The following is a 21074-nucleotide window of genomic DNA, read 5'->3' on the forward strand; positions in this document are numbered from 1 at the left end:
GGTGCCTTGCTCAAGGGTCTCACCTCAGTCATGGTATTGAGGGTGGAGAGAGCGCTGGTTATTCACTCCCCCACCTACAATCCCTGCCGGACCTGAGATTTGAACTCGCAACCTTCAGGTTACAAGTCCAACTCCCTAACCATTAGTCCACGACTGCCCACTAAAAATTTAAGTAAAAAATACTAAGGAAGAAAATATTTTTTTTTGCAGTGTTTAAGGATATTTAAACCAGTTTAAACTGGTTTTTGTGTTTTGAAACGTGGTAGCTGGTTTCTGGTCTAAGCTGGTTCCAGATGGTGATTTCTTAGTATGACTAGCTGGTTGCTGTTTGTAGGCTGGTCTAAGATGATCTACCAGCTAGTAATCAGCTACCATGTTTCGAAACAATCTCTCAAGTGTTTCAGACCACACACCTCTGGCTCGTATCTGATCATAATGTCATATTCCATAGCGTAAGGGATGTTGCTGATGGTGAACTCGAGGCCAGCGCCGTCTTTAACCCGAGCGAAGCCCGGCCCGGTCCATGTGACCATCTGACCCGGTTGTCTCTCTCTATGCACTGTGCTTACACTGGGCTGAAAACAGATTCACAGATTCATATCAAACTAGATACAGCAGTGTTGTGTAGTTGGCTGATGAAGGCGGAGGTGGTGATATCTGCAACTTACAGTTTGCTGCAACTGTCGGATGCGTCTCAGTGCTGCCCTCTGCTGTTGGTCAATGTGCCGGCGATGATGACGACGGTTTCTTCTCAGCTGATTGTTAAGATGCTGCACACAGTCAGTCTCAGCCTGAGGCCTTGGGTTGCCCTACAAAAACAAACACACAAACTATATAATATTCATGAGATTACATTTATATATACTGTAGTGCATAAATTGCAGAGTATGGCTTTGTCCAGATCAGCATATCTCCATACTCTCATATTAATCTTCTAGTATGCAGTGTGTATACAACTGCTCCATTATGAATTATATATACTCTGCACGCAGTAAGAACATTTTCAATGTAATGCAGTCTTTTTTTAAACACCATTAAAAACATTCTTACCAACCCCAAACTTTTGAACACAACATGACACCCATTCTGAAAAAAAGGTGAGTGAGGTGACAGGCAGAGAAAGTGTGAACTGGAACAATGATGGTGAAGAGTGTGAGAGACTGTGAGCCAGACAGTACTGGTGTGTGTTTATATGTGTGGTGGGCATTAATAACTCTCTCTGACAGGCTGGCATCTCTTCTGCTCTCTGATCTTATTCTGGGTCACTTCAGCTGTGGAGCATTCTGCAGGTCATCTGCGTGTTTGTTTGTGTATGCCACAGTGTGTCTGCACAACCAGCACTGCTTGAGTTCCTGAGGGGGGTACAGTGAACTATTCTGGAAAAACCTCATTAAATTATAATGAAAAAACTGCCATTGTGGAAATAAAACATAATTTAAAATATTAATATATTTTTAAAGATTCATTTTAACTGGGAAGAGAGAGAGAGAGAGAGAGAGAGAGAGAGAGAGAGAGAGAGAGAGAAAAAACAGGAAAAAACACTGATTAATGAAAAAAGGTTGTTTTTCCACTGAATTTTTAACCAAAGCTATCACCAAACCTGAGTGTGACTCAGAGGATATGATGGTATCAGATAGGCATGCTGCTCTGATTGTTTTGTCACACAGAACAGTGGAAGTGAAGGTACTTGAGGGTTCAGCTCACATGAATGTAAACTCACAGTAGTCACAGTAAACTCAAGTAGACGATTTGTCAACATTACATCAACGTTTATAGACTGAAAGATCCAGCTGAACCGAAAAATTGAGGAATTTTCACAGACATGCACATATTACTCTCTCAATCTATGTGCCTGATCCTGTTTCCATGACCCATGATACCAGCATCACCCCCAAGAGCAGAACAGACACCTATTCATAACAAAAGGAAGATTTATAGCAGTACCCTGATAATATGACATGAACTCTGCGTAGTTTAGGCTGCCAAAAGGAAAAATAATACATAGTTAAAATGCCAGTATTAGGTTGATTTTAGAAATGTGATCTCCGTGCAATGGAGCATTACTCACTGGAAGTGTAGGATCATCAGGGGAGCGACCTATAGCTTCCTCTGCTTCATACTTGTTAAAATCCAGAGAAGCACAGAAAAACGCAGGCTGCACTTCAGAACACTGCCGACCAATGAGATGAGGCCGACAGTCACACTGACCGTTGTCCATCCTGCATCTGAAGGTGAAAGAGAACACAGTTTAGAGAAAATTGTCATAGATATCTTCAAAATGCTTCAAATCAAGAGTTTAATGATTTGTTTTCATAATGAAATCAGTTCATATTCTGTAGAAGCCCTCAACTTTTTCCTTTGTTTTATTTTGCTTTATATATATGCGAATCTCCCGTTCCACCACATCCCAAAGATGCTCAATTGGATTGAGATCTGGTAACTGTGGAGGCCATTTGAGTAAAGTGATCTCATTGTCATGTTCAAGAAACCAGTCTGAGATGATTTGAGCTTTGTGACATGGTGCATTATCCTGCTGGAAGTAGCCATCAGAAGAAGTCATAAAAGGATGGACACGGTCAGCAGAAATACTCAGGTAGGCTGTGGCGTTTAAATGATGCTCAATTGGTACTAAGGGGCCCAAAGTGTGCCAAGAAAATATCCATTACACCACCACCACCAGCCTGAACCGTTGAGACAAGGCAGGATGGATCCATGCTTTCATGTTCTTTACGCCAAATTCTGACCCTACCATCTGAATGTCGCAGCAGAAATCGAGACTCATCAGAACAGGCAACGTTTTTCCAATCTTCTATGGTCCGATTTTTGTGAGCCTGTGCGAATTGTAGCCTCTGTTTCCGGATCTTAGCTGACAGGAGCGGCACCCGGTGTGGTCTTCTGCTGCTGTAGCCCATCTGCTTCAGGGTTTGACGTGTTGTGCGTTCAGAGATGGTATTCTGCATACCTTGGTTGTAACGAGTGGTTATTTGAGTTACTGTTGCCTTTCTATCATCTCTAACCAGTCTGGCCATTCTCCTCTGACCTCTGACCTCAACAAGGCATTTTTGCCCACACAACTGCCACTCACTGGATATTTTGGACATTTTCTGTAAACCCTAGAGATGGTTGTGCGTGAAAATCCCAGTAGATCAGCAGTTTTTGAAATACTCAGACCAGCCTGTCTGGCACCAACAACCATTCCACGTTCAAAGTCACTTAAATCCCCTTTCTTCTCCATTCTGATGCTCGGTTTGATCTTCAAGTCGTCTTCACCACATCTAGATGCCTAAATGCTTTGAGTTGCTGCCATATGATTGGCTGATTATCAATTTGTGTTACCAAGCAACTGAACAGGTGTACCTAATAAAGTGGCCGGTGAGTCTATGTATATATGTATTATATATGTATGTATATATTTTTTATGTATAGAGCGAAAATGTGCATACTTATTTTACAGAGGAATTTACCAATTAATTAATAAAAAATCCTACAATGTGATTTCCTTAATTCTTACCCCCCATTCTGTCTCTCATAGTTGAAGTGTACCTATGATGAAAATTACAGGCCTCTCCCATCTTTTTAAGTGGGAGAACTTGCACAATTGGTGGCTGACTAAATACTTTTTTGCCCAACTGTATGTATGTATGTATGTATGTATGTATGTATGTATGTATGTATGTATGTATGTATGTATGTATATATATATATATATATATATATATTAGTTAAAATTTTATTTTATATGTATCAAGGGAAAAATACTAAAAAATACTAATCCTGAAAATAGATACAAAACGTTCATTATTTTCACCTTGCAGTTGGGCACTTCCATTCAGTTCAACTCTCGGAACAAATTAAAGAGTTTTTGACTTTAGTAACATCCTAGTCAAATCCCAAAAGAATGCAGGACTTTAATCCTGGCATATCAAAACTACACCCAGATACCAGACACTTCCTTATTGCTAATCAAGGATAAATACACATTTAAATGCAATAACTGACATCAGTAACTCACCTGTTGCTGGTTGCTCCACCAAAGTCACAATCGCACGGTCTGCAACCAGCCAGATCATTACTGAGTCCCCAGTATTCAGGCTGCACACAAACAAATACATACAGGCATTTTCTGAATTTTCAATATTAAAACTGCAAAAAAGTTTTGTGATGGTTATTGTTTATGGAGAGAGTGAAGTCGCACCAGGCACTGATTGCAGTAGCGGCCTGTTACATATCTCTTACAGGAGCAGTCACCACTGATCTGATCACACGGAGCCCCGATCATAGTGATGCCATGGGGGTCACAGTTACATGCTGCCAATGACATACATATAAGCACAATAAATGTCACATTCAGATGCCCCTTGGTGAGCATTCAATTTTATAGAGCCCATAATTTTTAAATAGTTTAAAATTTGGACAGTTTCAATGGTTAGTGGAACACGTTCATGATGAACTTAAGAAGAACTGACTTTACATCCACTAAACACACAATCACTTACGCTGGCATCCTAGTGGGTTGTCAAGACTGAGTCCATAGTGTCCCTCTTTGCAGTAGTCGCAGCGCTGACCCCTGACGTTCTGCTTACAGCGACACTGACCGCCAATCATACCCAGATCTAGATTAGTATGACTGTCACAAACTCCTCCCTCCAAAGATCCCACCGGGTCACAGTCACAAACTGCACACACACACAGAAAACAACATGAACAACAGGCAGGAGAAAACCATTAAACAAAAAAGACTCATGGAAACAAACTACTTACGGATACATGCTGCCGGGTCTCTGATGTCTCGAGTTGGATCCTGATAGTAAAAATGTTTACAGGTCTCACAGTTGCGGCCCATGGTGTTGTGGAGACAGTTATCACACACACCTCCACTGATGTTCCCCGTAGCCAGATACACCGCCATGTCAAAATGACACTGGTTGGAGTGACCATTACAGTTGCATTCTGAGAAAAATCACAAGTGAAGACTTATTTGCCATTTGTATTTGTATTGAACAACTTCATGCATGTGTACATTATCTTACCCCTGCATGTATGTGCGTTATCAGTCTCAGCGGGCCTCCAGGGTGCATCATGGTAGAAATCTCTACAGCGCTCGCAGTTTAATCCCACAGTGTTGTGCTTACACACGCAACGTCCATGAATCTGTCCAATCAAAAAGATGGGATGTATTAAATAGTGTGCTTCATTCACAATCAAACAATAATCAAGCTGTTATTTGAAATCAAAACTGCTAATCAGTTTGACGATACCCACCATGCCCGAATCCCTGGAGGTCACTCCAGGTACTGGTGAGCACTCTGACGCGTGACCGTAGCAGAAGCAGCTCCCGCGCACAACCAGCTCATACAGCGCATAGTAATATTTCTGCAGCACATCCGGACGCCGGTCAAGCAGGTTATCACCCAGAGTGTGCAGTTTAGTGAAGTTTATCCGGAGATTAGTGATCCGCAACAAATCTGAGGGAAGATTGTTAACAAACTGTGTGATTGGCAGCTGCATTATATGCAGTGATGTAGACACCAAATGAACACTCACTATAGTAAATGAGAGTAAAATTGGCTTTAACAAGTAAATAACACACAAGTCAAAAGACATTAAAAGAAAAGTAAACCCAAAAATGCAAGTTTTCTAAAATTTTACTTACCCTCAGGCTATGATGAGTTTGTTTCTTCATTGGAAAAGATTTGGAGAAACTTGCTCACCAATGGATACTCTGCAGTGAATGGGTGCCGTCAGAATGAGAGCTGATAAAAACACAAGTAATCCACACGACTCCAGTCCATCAATTAATGTCTTGTGAAGTGAAATGCTGCGTGTTTGTAAGAAACAAATCCATCATTAAGACATTAACTTCAAACAAGTCTTCTATCTATAATCTATCTATAAAAAAGTCAGGAGAGAAATATGCACAGATCAAACACTGTTTGCACGCAAACAGTTCTAAACAAATATGTCGGTGAAGTTTGATGTCAGAGGACAATAGGGGAAGGACTTTTTCACAGGAGAAAGCATTATCATGGATTATTTAATCATATTTTGGCTAGAAGTGTTGGTTCATTAATGCTAAAACACCATAACGATGGATTTTTCTTAAGAACACACAGCTTTTCACTTCACAAGACATTAACTGGCGGACTGGATTCTTGTGGATTATTGTGATGTTTTATCAGCGGTTTGGACTCTCATTCTGACGGATCACTGTATTCACTCCATTGGTGAGCAATTGATGTAATGCTAAATTGCTCCAAATTTTTTCTGATGAAGAAATAAACTCATCCACATCTTGGATGGCCTGAGGGTGAGTAATAATCCCATTTAGATAAGGAGAAATATATTTTAATAAAAAATATTACACAGTTACATGGTAAAAGATTTGTTACATTTCACTAACCCTGAATGTCAAGACTGTATGGGTCTTTGACATTGATCGCAGGATCAAGCACTTTGTAGATGACCTAGAAAATAATATTAATACAATAATATAGTGGGACTTTGGGTGAATGCTACATTCAAAAGTAACAATAAAAAACAGATTGAAACATATCCTTATTAAAATAGCCTCAGCACACACTCACCTCTCCTTCAGTGGACGGCTCAATATCAGAGTAGCGCTCCTCACAGATGACCTCATCAATAAAGCGCAGCGAGTGGGCAGGAATCCGGCGGAAAGTCTTGGTGCAGTTGTAGGCAAAGTAGCGATATGGCCTCCATGTATGGGCAAAATCAGAAGAACGCTCAATTATCATAGCAGCAGGCCTAAACGTCTGTGGAGATGCAAACAGAAGGTTAAAGTCTTTAGCCGTGAGGAAGTTGGTTCACTTTTACTGACATATATACTTATATATTATTGAAATATATTGTTGTGCTTATGTATATCCAGTTATATTGTATACATACTTTAAACTTCATGATGAGATGAGTAAAATGGAACTCGGCCTCAAGATTCAGTCTAATACTGACATTCTCCTCTCCTGCACACAAATAGACAAAAGAAAACTCAAGGTCATTACCTGCAAGTATTCAGTGGAACTAATACAGTCAATTTTTTCATAACAAATTATTGAATAAAATGTTTTTTTTTTTTTTATGAATTTCATACACTTTAGGTAGAAGAATTATCTCCTGTCATACATTTTCTTTGTAATAATTTGGTGTGGGCCACAAACCTAAGACCACCAGTGAAAATGTTTTCATTCTTTGTTAAAGTTTTTGTTTTATCAAATACTAATATACACTAATTAACAGTAGTATATACCAATTAACATCATAAAAATACTAATAAAATGATTTTTAAAACACTTGTCTTTACACTTATTATATTTACAACACTTGTCATCACCATGTATTAAACTAGAAAAAAACTGACTAAATAAATAAATATACAATTTATTCATCACAAATTATTTTAAATAAAAAAATCAACATGATTTCATATCTTTTAGGTAGTACAATTACTTATGTTATACATTTTCTTAGGTTTAATTTGGTGTTTTTAATTTAGTTTTTTTCAATTTGAATATGCAGTAATTCTAATTAACATTAATGTGTATTAATAATAATTATTTTGAAGAATAATTCATTTTACTTATCATGCAAAAAAATTAACATGACCATTTTCTCATGTTTCCAAAATCCTAAAACTTAAGTTCAAAATAAATGCAAACGTAAAGTACAAAAATTGTAAACGTAAAGAAAAAAATCAAAATGTGACTTTTAATGCGATCTCAGGCTTTTGGTCTCAAAACACAACCCTCACGCACCATTTACAGATTGCCACCAGGTGAGTTCTCCCCTGCTGTCTCTCTGGTAGATGACATTCTCTACCCTGTGGCTGCTGTCGTGATGATAGGTATCATACGGCTTCTGAGAGTCACACTTAAAGCACTTATTTAAATCCTGCACAAAGACATAAGAAAGAAATAGTGTGAGAAAAAAAAGCTCATTCTGCAAAAGCCCTCAGTCCTCAGAGCCTCTCCACACCTTTTTTCAGGTACATTTTAATTTGTAACGACTTAAACCAGCATGGCTCACGGCTCAGGTAGCTGCCAAGACATTCAAAGAAAATCTGGGTCATAGCCTGAGCAAAATATTCCCTCAGAATGAGGGGCAAGTTCCATGCCAACCTGGAAGCAGAGGAGGAGAAGGGAATGGGCCCTCTGGATTCAGGTCAGAACATGAGCGTTAGCGTGGACGAATGCCAGAGCACTTTGTCTAAGCAGAGTTGTTGTCATGAGCAACAAAACCTCTAGCAGTGGCCTGGCTAAACTGACTGAGACACGTGTATTTCTTCAGCTCCCTTGAAAAGGTCACAGCGACGACCAGGGGAAGCTCAGTATCTATTTCAGATCTTCACGAGCTCTGCAGGACACTGATATCAGCACTTCTACAATATTGTGCTTACCACACACACTAGACACATGCTTACTGGGGTAGTTTTGAGTGTGAGCTGCCAACAATAGGATTAGCAGTGATCAACTGGATTATGAACTACAGGAATGCTATACTGGGGCCCTGCAAAAAACACATGTCTAATTCCTCTAGTGCGGCTTAAAAGCTCTGTGGATTCACACAGTTTAAGTGCATGGAGTGAAATAAGGAATAATAGAGATAAAGAAAGTCGCTTTCTAATATTTCTGGTGTCCCAGTCTAGTTTAAGATACTTTTTTTTTTGATGCAAGAATACATACACAATGAATAGGATGGTCAATATGGTTAACTTTAAATTTGTATTTATAAAAATAATGACTTGGATATTTCTAAATAGTATTTTTTATGCTGAATGATTAAATTACACAATAGTTTAAATCAAACAGAGAAAAAAAAATTAAGCATGGCCTTGAAATAATATTTATTGTGAAAAGTCATTTACAAATAATTCTCAATTGATCTGAAAATATTTCTTATACATAGTTTATACATGCAACATTATTCTAATGGGAGTAGAAAAAAGTAAATTAATAAAGTAAATATTTCCATTCCAAAAGCCAATTATTTTATTTAGGAAACAATAAATCATCCATCCATCCATATTCATTTATCCTCATTCCTTCATTCTTATTCATTCATCCTTTTTCATTGATTCATTTATTCATTCATCCAGACTTATTTATCTATCCATCCATCCTTATTCATTCATTCATTCAGTCTTCAATCCATCCAGCCATCCATCCATCCTAATCTATCCATCCTTATTCATTCATTCATTAATCCATCCATCCTAATCTATCCATCCTTATTCATTCATTCATTCATTCTTCAATCCATCCAGCCATCCATCCAGCCATCCATCCATCCTAATCTATCCATCCTTATTCATTCATTCATTAATCCATCCATCCTAATCTATCCATCCTCATTCATTCATTCATTCATTCATTCATTTGTCCATCCATCCATCCATCCATCTATCCTCATCCACCAATCCTAATCTATCCATCCTTATTCATTCATCAATCCATCCACCCACCCACCCTCATTCGTTCATTCATCCATTCATCCATCCATCCTTATTCTTTCATCCTCATTCATTCATTCATTAATCCATCCATCATCCTCAATCATTCATTAATTCGTTCAATACTCCCATCCATTCTCATTCATTCATTTATCCATCCATCCATTCATCCACTGTTATTCATTCGTCCTCATTCATTCATCTATCCATTCATCCATCCTTCCTTATTTATTCATTCATTCATCCTTCCTTATTTATTTATTCATTCATTCATATTCATTCATCAATCCCAATTCATTTATAGTCATTCATCCATCCTTATTCATTCATTTCTTCCTTCATTTGCTCATTCATGCATTCATATTCATTTAATGCAGGTCTTTGACATCGACAAGTTTAAAAAACCCTGGCCTATAGGATGTTTAGATGATTGAAAGGTATAAATCTTGTAATTTAAAAAAAGACCAGAGTAAAAATTATGGATCAAGTATCACTATTACTACAGTGCTTTTTGATAATAATAACAGTGCAGTCAATTAAAACTAGAATTTCCATTTGACACTCTTGACGGATATATTGCATTACAAACGGAAATATGGAGAACTCTGCAGACACTCTACTAACAAACAAATTGTCAGATCGCTGACAGGTAACACCTGCACTGATGACAAAACGAGCATAATTCTCTCTGTCAAGGACATGTGGTGCCTCCAGGCGGTTGAACAGTTTGTCAAATTTATGCACCCAAAACGCTTTAATGAGAGGAACATACATAGAACCTAAAAGAACACCAGACATTTTAAATAGACATTCATGAAACATTAAATAGTAAATGAAAATACATTTTATGAGGGCAGAAAAGAGTGCTTTATAGACACCTGAAGGAAAAGGGAGGAGTAGTTATTCAGGATAAAAGAGGAAAAGCAAACAGATGAATACAAGATCTTTTAAATCACACACGTATCGAACAGAAAAGCCTTAGGCTGCAGATTTTACTTCAGTGAAAGAGGTGTGGCATACTGAGCAACACACGTGCAAGACAGCAACGTGTATCTTGTAATCTAACAAGTGTGCAACATGCGTGTGTGTGTGTGTGTTTGTGTGGGTAAAGTTTTGCCTTCATTTTGGGGATCAAAAGTCCCTATAAGGATAGTAAAAAAAAAAAGCACTGTGGTGCCTGAACAAACGGTTTTAATAAACAAAGTTGTGAAGGAACAGTTAAAGCAGATGACAGATTTTTGAGTGAACTATCATTTTTATGAAAATCTAAAATTGCCAAACAATAGAAGTCAATGGAAAATCCCTGGCATGACTAAAAACTGTGTTTAACTAAAATCAATACAATGATGTTTTGATGAATGGTAAGTTTTCATTTACACAAATTTACCTCACATTTAAAAAAAAAAAAAAAAACTTCTAAAGGTGCTGCGTGCACGAGCACATCTATCTTCACATGACAAATAATTTCCGTGAGCACAGGGCAAGGCCATACAAGCAGGAGCAGAGAGCATGGTGTACACAGCATGAGATCATGTTTCTGTGTCTATATGAAAGAGAAAGAACGGTTCAGGAATAATGTTGGCTTTACCTGCAAATGACTGACAATGCAGTACTGCTCAGGCCCATCCAGGCCACAGGTGGAGGTGGCTGTCAGGTTAATAGCTCGGCCAATCAGAAGGTTTCCCGTCGCCGGATAACAGCTGCCTTCCATGCAGCCGTGTGGGGCGGAGGGCAGCTCCTGAGCCACAACTGGAAGAACTTAAGAGGACACAGACAGGAAGTGGAGGTCATTAGCTGTGTATTTTGATTCACAGAGTCCCCAAGCCGTGTTTACTTCTTCCTACAAACTTTATTTTTCGCTTGACACAGGTAAGTAAACTTCTGCAGGTGGTGCACAATGACTTGTGGGTAAAATTCCTTTTCCACTTCCTGTGAAGTGACTTCTGATACATATACTCTTTAAGTGGCCCTTCAGACATATTCACATATGCATTCCCTAGGACTACAAATTTCACTTAATATGACCAAATATCCCACAGTTGTGTGACTGGAATGCACCTTCTAAGGAAGTGGTGAATGAACTGATCCACATCAAGATAATGTAAAAACTCATGCATCAGCGTTTCCTGACCCACGCCACACTTTTCTTTCCAAATGACAGCCATTGACTGGATGACACTGCATACAAGCAGAGCGGCTTCTGTTTGACGACCTCATGGGGCTCATGGTCCCACCCAGGCGGCAGAATCAAAGACTGAGGGATTAGTTTCTCTTTGAGTCAGGACAATATCTGGCTTTGTTCCACATTGTTACCTCTGCAAAGGGAGGGCTCAAAATGCACTGCATTTGCCTTTCATCATAGGGTTATCAGACATTGTCAAATCCAGATGTGTGGGAGGTCTTACATGGATTTCAAACATTCATCTCTAACTTTGTGGAACTATCATTACAGAGGACTAGCATGTAACCGCACCCTCAAACTATATACCAGCTCATAATGGGTTAGCATGTGGCAGGTGGAGAATGGCGATAAACATGTGACCGTACATCTCAATGTGTTTGACCTCTTTATCATTTCTTTATCATAACAACAGACAGGTCTCGACAGTCAGGGGGGTAGGAGCCTTTTGGAAAACCAATGTCGTGGTCAATCTTTGGGCCCCTTGGTGCAAACATTTTTAAACACACTGCTGACTCTGAATAATAATGCTATCATCTCAAAACAGAATAATGAGAGAAATTGAATAAATTTACAGGAATGTACCATTTGACTTTAAAATACAATACTCTAAAAAATACAAATACACAGTATATGAAGTCAAATAATAATAATAACGAAGTCAAGTAATATAAGAACAATTATTTTATATAGTGCTTTTCACAATACACATTGTTTGAAAGCAGCTTTACGAAAATCATGATGTTAGTGTTTATAATATCTTAATATCCTCATTATAGTCACATTTAGCAGATTAGAGCTGGGTGGTAATATTGTTTAAACGTTTTTGACAAAACAAGCTGGAGATAATATAGTTTAGATTTTGCAATGATATAAATAATCATGAAAGCGAGATTGGCTGTATTGCTTTATGTGTACTGTATGTATAGTTTTATTAGATAAAGTTTTATCTATCTGTTTAATATATCGCTGGGCGATACTTTAATATATCACTAGGCATAAAATCAGTAAATCATTCAATTACCCAACATTGTTCTTTGTACAAGAATAAGCCTGCAAAGTTCATAACAATATTGAAAACTTGCCCCTTCTCATTTAAAAAAAACGAAAATAAGCACCATCAAGTGAAGTGAAGTGACATTCAGCCAAGTATGGTGACCCATACTCGGAATTCGTGCTCTGCATTTAACCCATCCAACATGCACACACACAGCAGTGAACACACACACACCGTGAACACACACCCGGAGCAGTGGGCAGCCATTTATGCTGCAGCGCCCGGGGAGCAGTTGTGGGTTCGGTGCCTTGCTCAAGGGCACCTCAGTCGTGGTATTGAGGGTGGAGAGAGCGCTGGACATTCACTCCCCCCACCTACAATTCCTGCCGGCCGGAGACTCGAACCCGCAACCTTCGGATTACAAGTCCGACTCTCTAACCATTAGGCCACGACTTCCCCCATCAATTCCATTTGATTATGTCAAGGTGCTAAAAAGTTTGTGAGGGCATTGAAAGACTTTATGGTTAACTCACGTACTGTAAAATTCCACACAATGAAGGGATAAAGGTCCTGATCTTTGGTATATGTGTCCGCACACATCGGACCCCCCCTGGGTAAACAGTCTTGCTATATGTATGCTAAACATCTGAAAACCACCAGGACTCAATAAAATTTTAATATTAAAAACAATTATATAAAATGTTTAATAAAATCTGTTTAATATAATGTGTTTTATAAAACATATTATATACATACACTATAATTTTTTAAAATACATTTCTCTACAGGTCTTGCATAAGCTCTGATAGCATGACCAATAGAGTTTACAATTACATCTCTCAAGGGAATGTTGACCTCTATGTGTGTTTGTTTATTATATTTGTAAGAGCGAGAGCTGGGGATTCCCGTTCACAATCTCGCTAGTTTTCTAAGTAGATGGGGTATTTCAAAGGCAATCTGTTGAGAGTTCAGGTTGCTAATTACAGGACAGCCGTCTGAGGAACCTTCATAAGCACAGAGTGCGCTTTAGTCTTTACAGCCACACACATTAGAAAATACAATTTCTCCACAAATAGTTTTCTGCCTTAGAGTTGACGCTGATGCATCCCTCATAACAGATTCCCTGAGGTAAAGGATGCATTTAACACTTTTTCTTCATGACTTCACATGTTCTGACTAGCCAGCGTGAAAACGTGACTGTAAGAGTGTGTGTTTGTGGATTTGGTAGGCAAGAATAGGTTTTGACTGTTTTGCCATAGTCTGTCATTGAGCCTCCACACATTATTTTTCTCCTGTCAACACAAATGTGGAAAAGACTGACAGAGGGAAAGAGAAATAAATAGCCATAATCACCTATAGAAAAATGGATGATATCTGTACATGCAGGATTATTTCCTCTTAAATAATTCAGTAGACTAATTAAAATAAACATAAAAAAACTCTGCATTCTAATAGTTTAAAGCCATATTGGAGAAACTAAAAACAGTACAATTTGTAATCACAAAGTCATTTCAAGCTCCATAATTTCATTGCAATTGAATAAAGTAAATAGATACATATTATTTATATATACACTAGTCAGCATTTGAAGTGGATCAAAACCTTTCAAAGTTGACCTAATACCTAAAACCAAAATGTGTTCTTGTCTTAGGACAACTTTGATGAACTTTTTTGAGCCACTTCAATTATTGACTGCTGTGTTTACACAACAGTTCTTTCTGGTTCTCGAATCTGATTGGCTGAGAGCCTTTTCCAGCAGTGTGATATTAGAGTGATAACAGAACTGTTTGTATCACTCCGCTTGCAGTATTTCTCACAGTGAGTGTCACGGTGGATGCCCAAATACACAATAATTTTATAAACAATACTGTTTTTGTGTCACAGAATGTTTTAAAAGTTTTTAGATAAGAATGTAGTTGTTTAGACTTCAAATATGCAGTGTGTTAATAAAGATAACATCTATATGAAAATTTGGTTCAAGGTTTTCGGCGATGTGAGTTCCAGGGCGTCATTGGCCATTCAGTGCTCATGAACTGGCCAAGACAAGCCTTACCTTGGCCAGATCTTCTGGAATTTACCACTGGCTCTTGTCTCTTTAGTGATTAAACATGAGATATAATTCACTTTGGGTAATCTAATGGGCAGTCTTTGTTCTCATTAATCTATTATTAGTTCCAGAGCACACAGTTTGGGCTAAGGGTAAAATCTCATCATGTTATATTTTATATAAATGTAATGCTATATATCAGAGTGCTGCCTTTGTACTTTTGACTGAACTGCCTAGCAACTTTTATGATGGCTGTTGTTGTTAATTATTATTCAATAAATAATATTTTATATAAATAATGGTAGTATTTAGTATTGAGAAATGGTGTATGTTTGTGATGATGATTAGTTACATTATTCCACACATTACATTAGTTACATTATAACACACAGCTTTTAATACAGTAATACAATAAGCTTTTAATGAAGCAACTCAGTGTTCTTTCGTTACTAGTTCTAAACTGACATTTTCAAATTAGTAACGGAGGCTTGGGCTCAGCTGTTAAACTGTCAAACCGAGATTTGAATCTGTGGCAGAAGGAAGTAATTCTGCACAAAAGAGGGTTTTTAAAGACACTTCGTTGTTGTTTCCTTTTTTATTTACACACGTGTGCAATCGAACTGCTGTGTAAACGCAATATTGCACTCATAGCTGAACAATATGGCTGTATATACAGCCATATCGCACTGCTACTTGTGTGATATTGCTCATTTATTTATGCACAAACATTTATTTAATATTTGATTTATATTTATAAGTAAATTAACAAACAAATAAATGTCAGAATAGAACTTGTTATAAACAAGATCACAAACAAACATCTTTTATGTTGAGGGAGGCACATGGCTGCTTGCCCCTGCATTCTTTAACACACCCACAAACTACATAAGCTACCGCACACCCTCTTACCTACATGCCACATTTACAACACAGACAGATACAAGCTAAACATCTGGCTGAAGACACAAGAACGTCTCCGGTTCCAGAGGCAGATGAGCATCTGCAAAGTGACGACAGTACAGGAATGCAAAACCAGGAAAATATCATTCATTAAGAGAAAAATTCCAGGTGTAAAAGTATATCACATTGGTCTTACAAAATGCCCATCTGTAGCTACGGAATGGCATTCTACAAACATTCAACAACAAGCCGCCACATGTGCTGAACTGCATGTCATAAGGAAGCTGAGACCACCGCAGAAGAGACTAATGTGTCTCCAAACAATCTTGTGACTTATGACTCAAGACAGATTAGTGCCGTTTCAGTTTTGGACCATATTCGAGATTTTTTAACTTACAATTATTGGTCAGTATTAGATATGTATTTGTGCTCAATATTAATATGCATTTTCCATACTGTATATTATAATTTTATGATGCCTAAATTATTAATAAGTGGACTTATGCATTGAAATTTAGGAATAAAAGGTGGTCTAGCATGCACAGACAATACAATCTCAAACCCTGAAATGGAATGTTAAAAAAAATCAGATAGTGAACCTGCAGGTACAGACAAAGCAAGGCAGCTATTGTTGTTTAAATCAAACAATCACAATTGAACACTTGACAGATCATAACTAGATTATTCCCCCATATCCAGATCGAACTGATATAAAGCAGGCTTAAGAAATGCACCCTAAACCTGGCAGACCTATAGATGAAGTCTATATGCAGTTTATTCCAAAATAGGCCAGAGTTCACAAAGTACACATGCTGTAAGCCACATAGAGACATTCCATTACAATGGCACATGCTCACACACCTTGATCATATTCCTTGTACAATCATTAACACACAGTCTCACTGACCTACATCAAGTACAGAGAGTAAAACCGGCACAGAGCCCACAATTTGATTATGTGCCACAAGAATATACTGTAAAACACAAGTCCATGTTATCTGTGATGATTAGCATTTGAATTCCTGGGAAGCAGTGGATAAACTTGTTCAGGTGTTCATCTTCCGTTATAAATTTATAGCGTAAATAAAAAAATTATAATAAAAAATTAAAAAACTGTGATTGGTTGTTACACCAATTTTTGTGTGATATAATGATAATATTAGGTCCATACCTGTCAGCACTCCCGTTTTTCCAGGGAGTCTCCCATATTTCACACCCATCTACCGCCCCCTCCCATTTTATTATTTCTCCAGGGAAACTCCTGTAATTTGTATGGCCCACAAGATCTGGCAACCACAAAGTTGCCAGATCTTGTATGAAATGCATCCTACTCACACAATCAACAAATCATACAAATTTAAACCCATTTGTGGCCACAACCAGGCAACCTACAACTCAGCTGAGCTGTTAATATCTGCGTACATAGTAGCGCAAAACTATTTTAATGATGTCCTTACTTTCAGGGCCTTGAACGTGGTAACAACATTGCTGTCTATGGAGGGTCAGAAAGCTCTCGGATTTCTTCAAAAATATCTTAATTTTAGTTCCCGAAGATGAACCTTAAAGGTCTTACGGGTTTGGAACAACATGAGGGTGAGTACTTAAAGGGGTCCTATTATGCTTTTTCATTTTTTGAATTTTAGTCAGTGTTTAGTGTGTATTTTTGTGCATAAAAAAAGATCTACAAAGTTACAAATCTCAAAGTCCACTCCAAAGGGAGATATTTCGTTTTTAAAGAAGCTTTTCAAGAACTACAACGAAACCAGTTTGGACTACAGACTTTTTGTTCCGGGTGTTGTGATATCACAAAGTGGTCCATTAGAATATCATTCAAATAAATTTGAATGGTTGGGGAGTGGGGAGGGGCGAGGTCGTGGTTCGAACGCTTGGTTGAGTGCATCAGACAAGACGACGACAAAGAAGTGCTGTTGTAGCGTCAAGTTTTCGTCATGTCGAAGAAACACTGTTTTTTTCACCCCCATGCCCAAACGTCTTTTTCCTTCCTAAAGCAGACGACGTCAGGAAACAGTGGTTACAATTTATTTTTAACTCTGTTCCTGAGCATTTTAGCCCCAATTTAGTACTGTGTGCTGCGCATTTTACCGAGGACAGCTTCCACAACATGAGGGAGTACAGTGCTGGTTTCGTCAAAAAAGCTTTTGCTGAAAGACTTAAATAGTGAAATTCCAACTTAAATTGCTGACAGTACAATACTGGACAATAATGTAATCTGCAGAATTTACACTTCAATTATGAGACTATGGTATAAATTAATTAAACTGTATAACAGTATTACTGCAATTCATGTTATAATGTTAGAATTAAAGAATAATAAACATAATACATATTTCCGTTGCACTTATCTTTACATAGTAACTGCAGTTATTTTTAAGAGGTTGTTGACATATGTAAAATGTGATTTAGCCAAAAAAACCCCCAAAAAAACAATAACGTTACCATTCTAATATGTCTTGCAATATCTGTGCGAGCAAAGGTTCTGCGCGATCCTCTTGTTCAATATTCTCGGGGTCTGAATCCGGCTCAAATTGATATGGCAATATTGATGCCATCCTTAACTATACCGGACCAGACAGAACTTGCTGCTTTGGCAAGGCAGTACTGAAACACCGTCTAAGTTGTTAGCCAATCACAATGCACTGGGACAGCTAACCAATCACATTTAGTTTTTCGGAAGGCGGGCCTTCATCAAATCCCAAACTATTCGAGCCGTTTGTGCCAGGCTGGGGAGAAAGGTATTGTAATAATGTAAATTATGTGAAAAATAATGCATTTTTCGAACCACCAAGCTTGAGAGCATGTTCCAGTACACCCTCAAAACATAATCAAGACTTTGTAAAAGAGAATAATAGGACCCCTTTATTGACAGAATTTTTCGCTTGAAGTAGACTCCACAGGTAAACAATAAGAATCAACTGGAGGCTTGTTTAACACTCCTTCATTGATCCACACTTCCCAGCCGCTACTTAAAACGTCTTTTAAAAAGCCACGTATGGAAATCACTCACCGAGACTGTAATCGTTCCCAAAACATTCCTCTCATGCTCTAAATTCTGGCTGAACCTTTAAACACAGCTTTCTGAGTTGAAAGGCAAAACAATGCAGATAATATCTTCATATCACACATACAGTATTCCAGGTGAAAAGAACATGAAAGGGACTTGGCTAATGCTTACAATTCAAAAGACCAGGAAAGGAACTCAAGTCCTCAAGTAGTGCATACTTCACTATAGTAGCCTAAAACAGTATGTGAAAAGAGTTGTATGTGGGAATGAATAGTATTTATGTAGTACAAATGTATTAAATCCAGATTACATTCAGACTACATAGAATACCTGTTTTAACAGTTCAGCACCTACTCAGACAGAATGAAATTTTGGACCCAGCTCAAAACTTAATTTTGGGTTACCTAAGGCACAGCCACACCATATATTGGAGTTCTGCCCACATGGCTATGGCTCCAACTATAGCAGCATAATTTCACTGTTCAGAACAGCCTCACATTGGGAGCGGACCTACAGTATGATGTCTAAACATGCCGTCTGGGTAGGCAGCTCACTAGGGTTTGGAACAGTGCCAATATTGCAGTGTTTTTCCATTTTCCATCCAATCCAATCCAAGTCATTTAATCTTTTAAGTGAAGTACTTTCAACAAGGAATATACATTTAGTAATTTAGTTAAATAACTTATGATTGAGCATACAAGGATCCTGATAAAATAATAAATGCACTGATAATTGGGCTGTACTACAATGCGAATAATGGGCCAAACTAAGCGTGTTGATCCCCCTCTCTCTCACATGTCAAAACTAATGGCCATCTTCAGCACTGCTCTCATTCCATTCTCAGTCAAGTACCCTCGCTAATGAAATTCTGCTCTCCACTCTTAATCTCCACTTCTCTACCTCTCATTCAGTTTTCGCTCTCTCTTTTGATTCAGTGCATATAGTAGAAAGTGAAAGAGACTGGATTTAAATGTGCATCCTCTGCATGAACACCAGGTCTACATGTCAGAAGCATGTGTTAAAACTGTTAGGCCATCAAATTAACTAAAAAGCACTCAGAAACACCTCACTTAACTATTAAAACATCTAGCACCTGGTTCCCAGGGGTGCAATGTGCAGCAGGCAAACAGCAATTAATTTATAATCAGTCTAATTATATAAGTCTAATTAAATATGAGTCTAATTAACCTAAAAGGAAGCATGTTTGCACTAAATGAACGCCAATCATTTAAGTTAATGATAGCACAGAACTATTTCAGAACATTTAGCACTGAACAGCAGAAGCTTTATAGATACTCTATCAGCATTTTTGCACAACTGTTTTTGCGTTTAAAAATGTGAGATCCAGGGCAGTAAAATTAAAACCCAAGGTCTATAGATGCATTTAAAAATTGAACTATTTTTAACTTGTCGGTCGCATTTTCAGAACACTGTGTCCTTCGTTAGCAGCTGCAAAAGACTCAGACATGCCATCTACTGCAAATTTGCCTAGACAAACATAACAGAATGTGTTTTTGTCTTTAAAAATGAGAAGCAGGGCAGTGAATTAAACCATACAAGGTCTATAGATGTGTAAAAAGTTGAACTGTTTAATTTCAGTGCTGCATTTTTAAAATGTGCTGCGCAACCCTGTTGAAAAAAACATTATATGCTGGTTAGGTAGGATTTGTAGCATGGATGCTGGTTTGAGCTGGTTTATGCTGGTCATGTGCTGGTTTAAGTTGGTCATGTGCTGGTTTAAGCTGGTCATGTGCCGGTTTAAGCTGGTCATGTGCTGGTCTTAAATTGGTCCTGACCAGCTTAGGACCAGCACATGACCAGCATAAACCAGCTCAAACCAGCATCCATGCTTCAAAACCTACCTAACCAGCCCAACAGGCAAAAACATCCACCTCAAAAAGAGACGCAGGGCAGTGCAATGAAAATAAAAATAAAAATCTAGAGACACATTTACTTTAACTTTAACTAATGAATTTTTTTTAACTTAGCGTTGCTTGTTTTAGAACATTTACAACTGAAGAACTTAAGAGGTTAACTGGTGTATAATGCACAAGTGAGTACAACATTCAAACACAATTGTCTAGCATGTACTGTAGCAGTACAATGCAATGACAAAAACCCTGCAAAAGCCTACTACATGCTTATTTTAAAAAAACATTTAACTTGAGCTGCGCATTTTCAGATCAGCATGTCATGCAAGACACAGTAAAACAATTCAAAAACGTCTGCCTAGCGCATGTTTACATTGAAATAACTATGGAAATGCAGTGCAGTGGAATGCAAAAACATGTTCTGTGTGAACGGCACCTAATACTAAACACTAAAGCAGCACAACTAATTATGAATTCATTCTCATGTGTATGTTTGCATGATTTTTAGGGTGGTCATTAGAGATTTGTGATTTCTCAGTGTTGTGCAAACATCGACAGAACTTTTCCTTGTCTTGTTTAGCAGAGTTCGCCGCAG

General features: G+C 38.0%; 2 protein-coding genes across 2 annotated transcripts in view; both read right to left on the bottom strand.

The window, feature by feature from the left end:
* Positions 1 to 16806, bottom strand: part of LOC306860514 (laminin subunit beta-1-like) — a gene marked incomplete at its 5' end in the record, with an annotated part of 29743 nt that extends 12937 nt beyond the window's left edge. Inside the window, 15 exons of the mRNA XM_079402244.1 lie at positions 414 to 575; positions 669 to 809; positions 2069 to 2225; positions 4013 to 4092; positions 4196 to 4308; positions 4497 to 4676; positions 4762 to 4950; positions 5031 to 5151; positions 5263 to 5465; positions 6401 to 6464; positions 6585 to 6773; positions 6907 to 6980; positions 7770 to 7905; positions 11052 to 11221; positions 16758 to 16806. Coding sequence (XP_079258370.1) covers positions 414 to 575; positions 669 to 809; positions 2069 to 2225; positions 4013 to 4092; positions 4196 to 4308; positions 4497 to 4676; positions 4762 to 4950; positions 5031 to 5151; positions 5263 to 5465; positions 6401 to 6464; positions 6585 to 6773; positions 6907 to 6980; positions 7770 to 7905; positions 11052 to 11221; positions 16758 to 16806 — 2028 coding nt within the window. The remainder of the gene's footprint in view (positions 1 to 413; positions 576 to 668; positions 810 to 2068; positions 2226 to 4012; positions 4093 to 4195; positions 4309 to 4496; positions 4677 to 4761; positions 4951 to 5030; positions 5152 to 5262; positions 5466 to 6400; positions 6465 to 6584; positions 6774 to 6906; positions 6981 to 7769; positions 7906 to 11051; positions 11222 to 16757) is intronic.
* LOC306861073 (ninjurin-1-like) overlaps positions 1 to 21074 on the bottom strand; it is a gene marked incomplete at both ends in the record, with an annotated part of 649099 nt that overhangs the window by 253613 nt on the left and 374412 nt on the right. The gene's annotated exons all lie outside the window — the stretch shown is intronic.

The sequence above is a fragment of the Barbus barbus genome (assembly GCF_936440315.1).
Source record: "Barbus barbus genome assembly, chromosome: 41".
In the NCBI taxonomy this organism is placed as follows: Eukaryota; Metazoa; Chordata; class Actinopteri; order Cypriniformes; family Cyprinidae; genus Barbus; species Barbus barbus.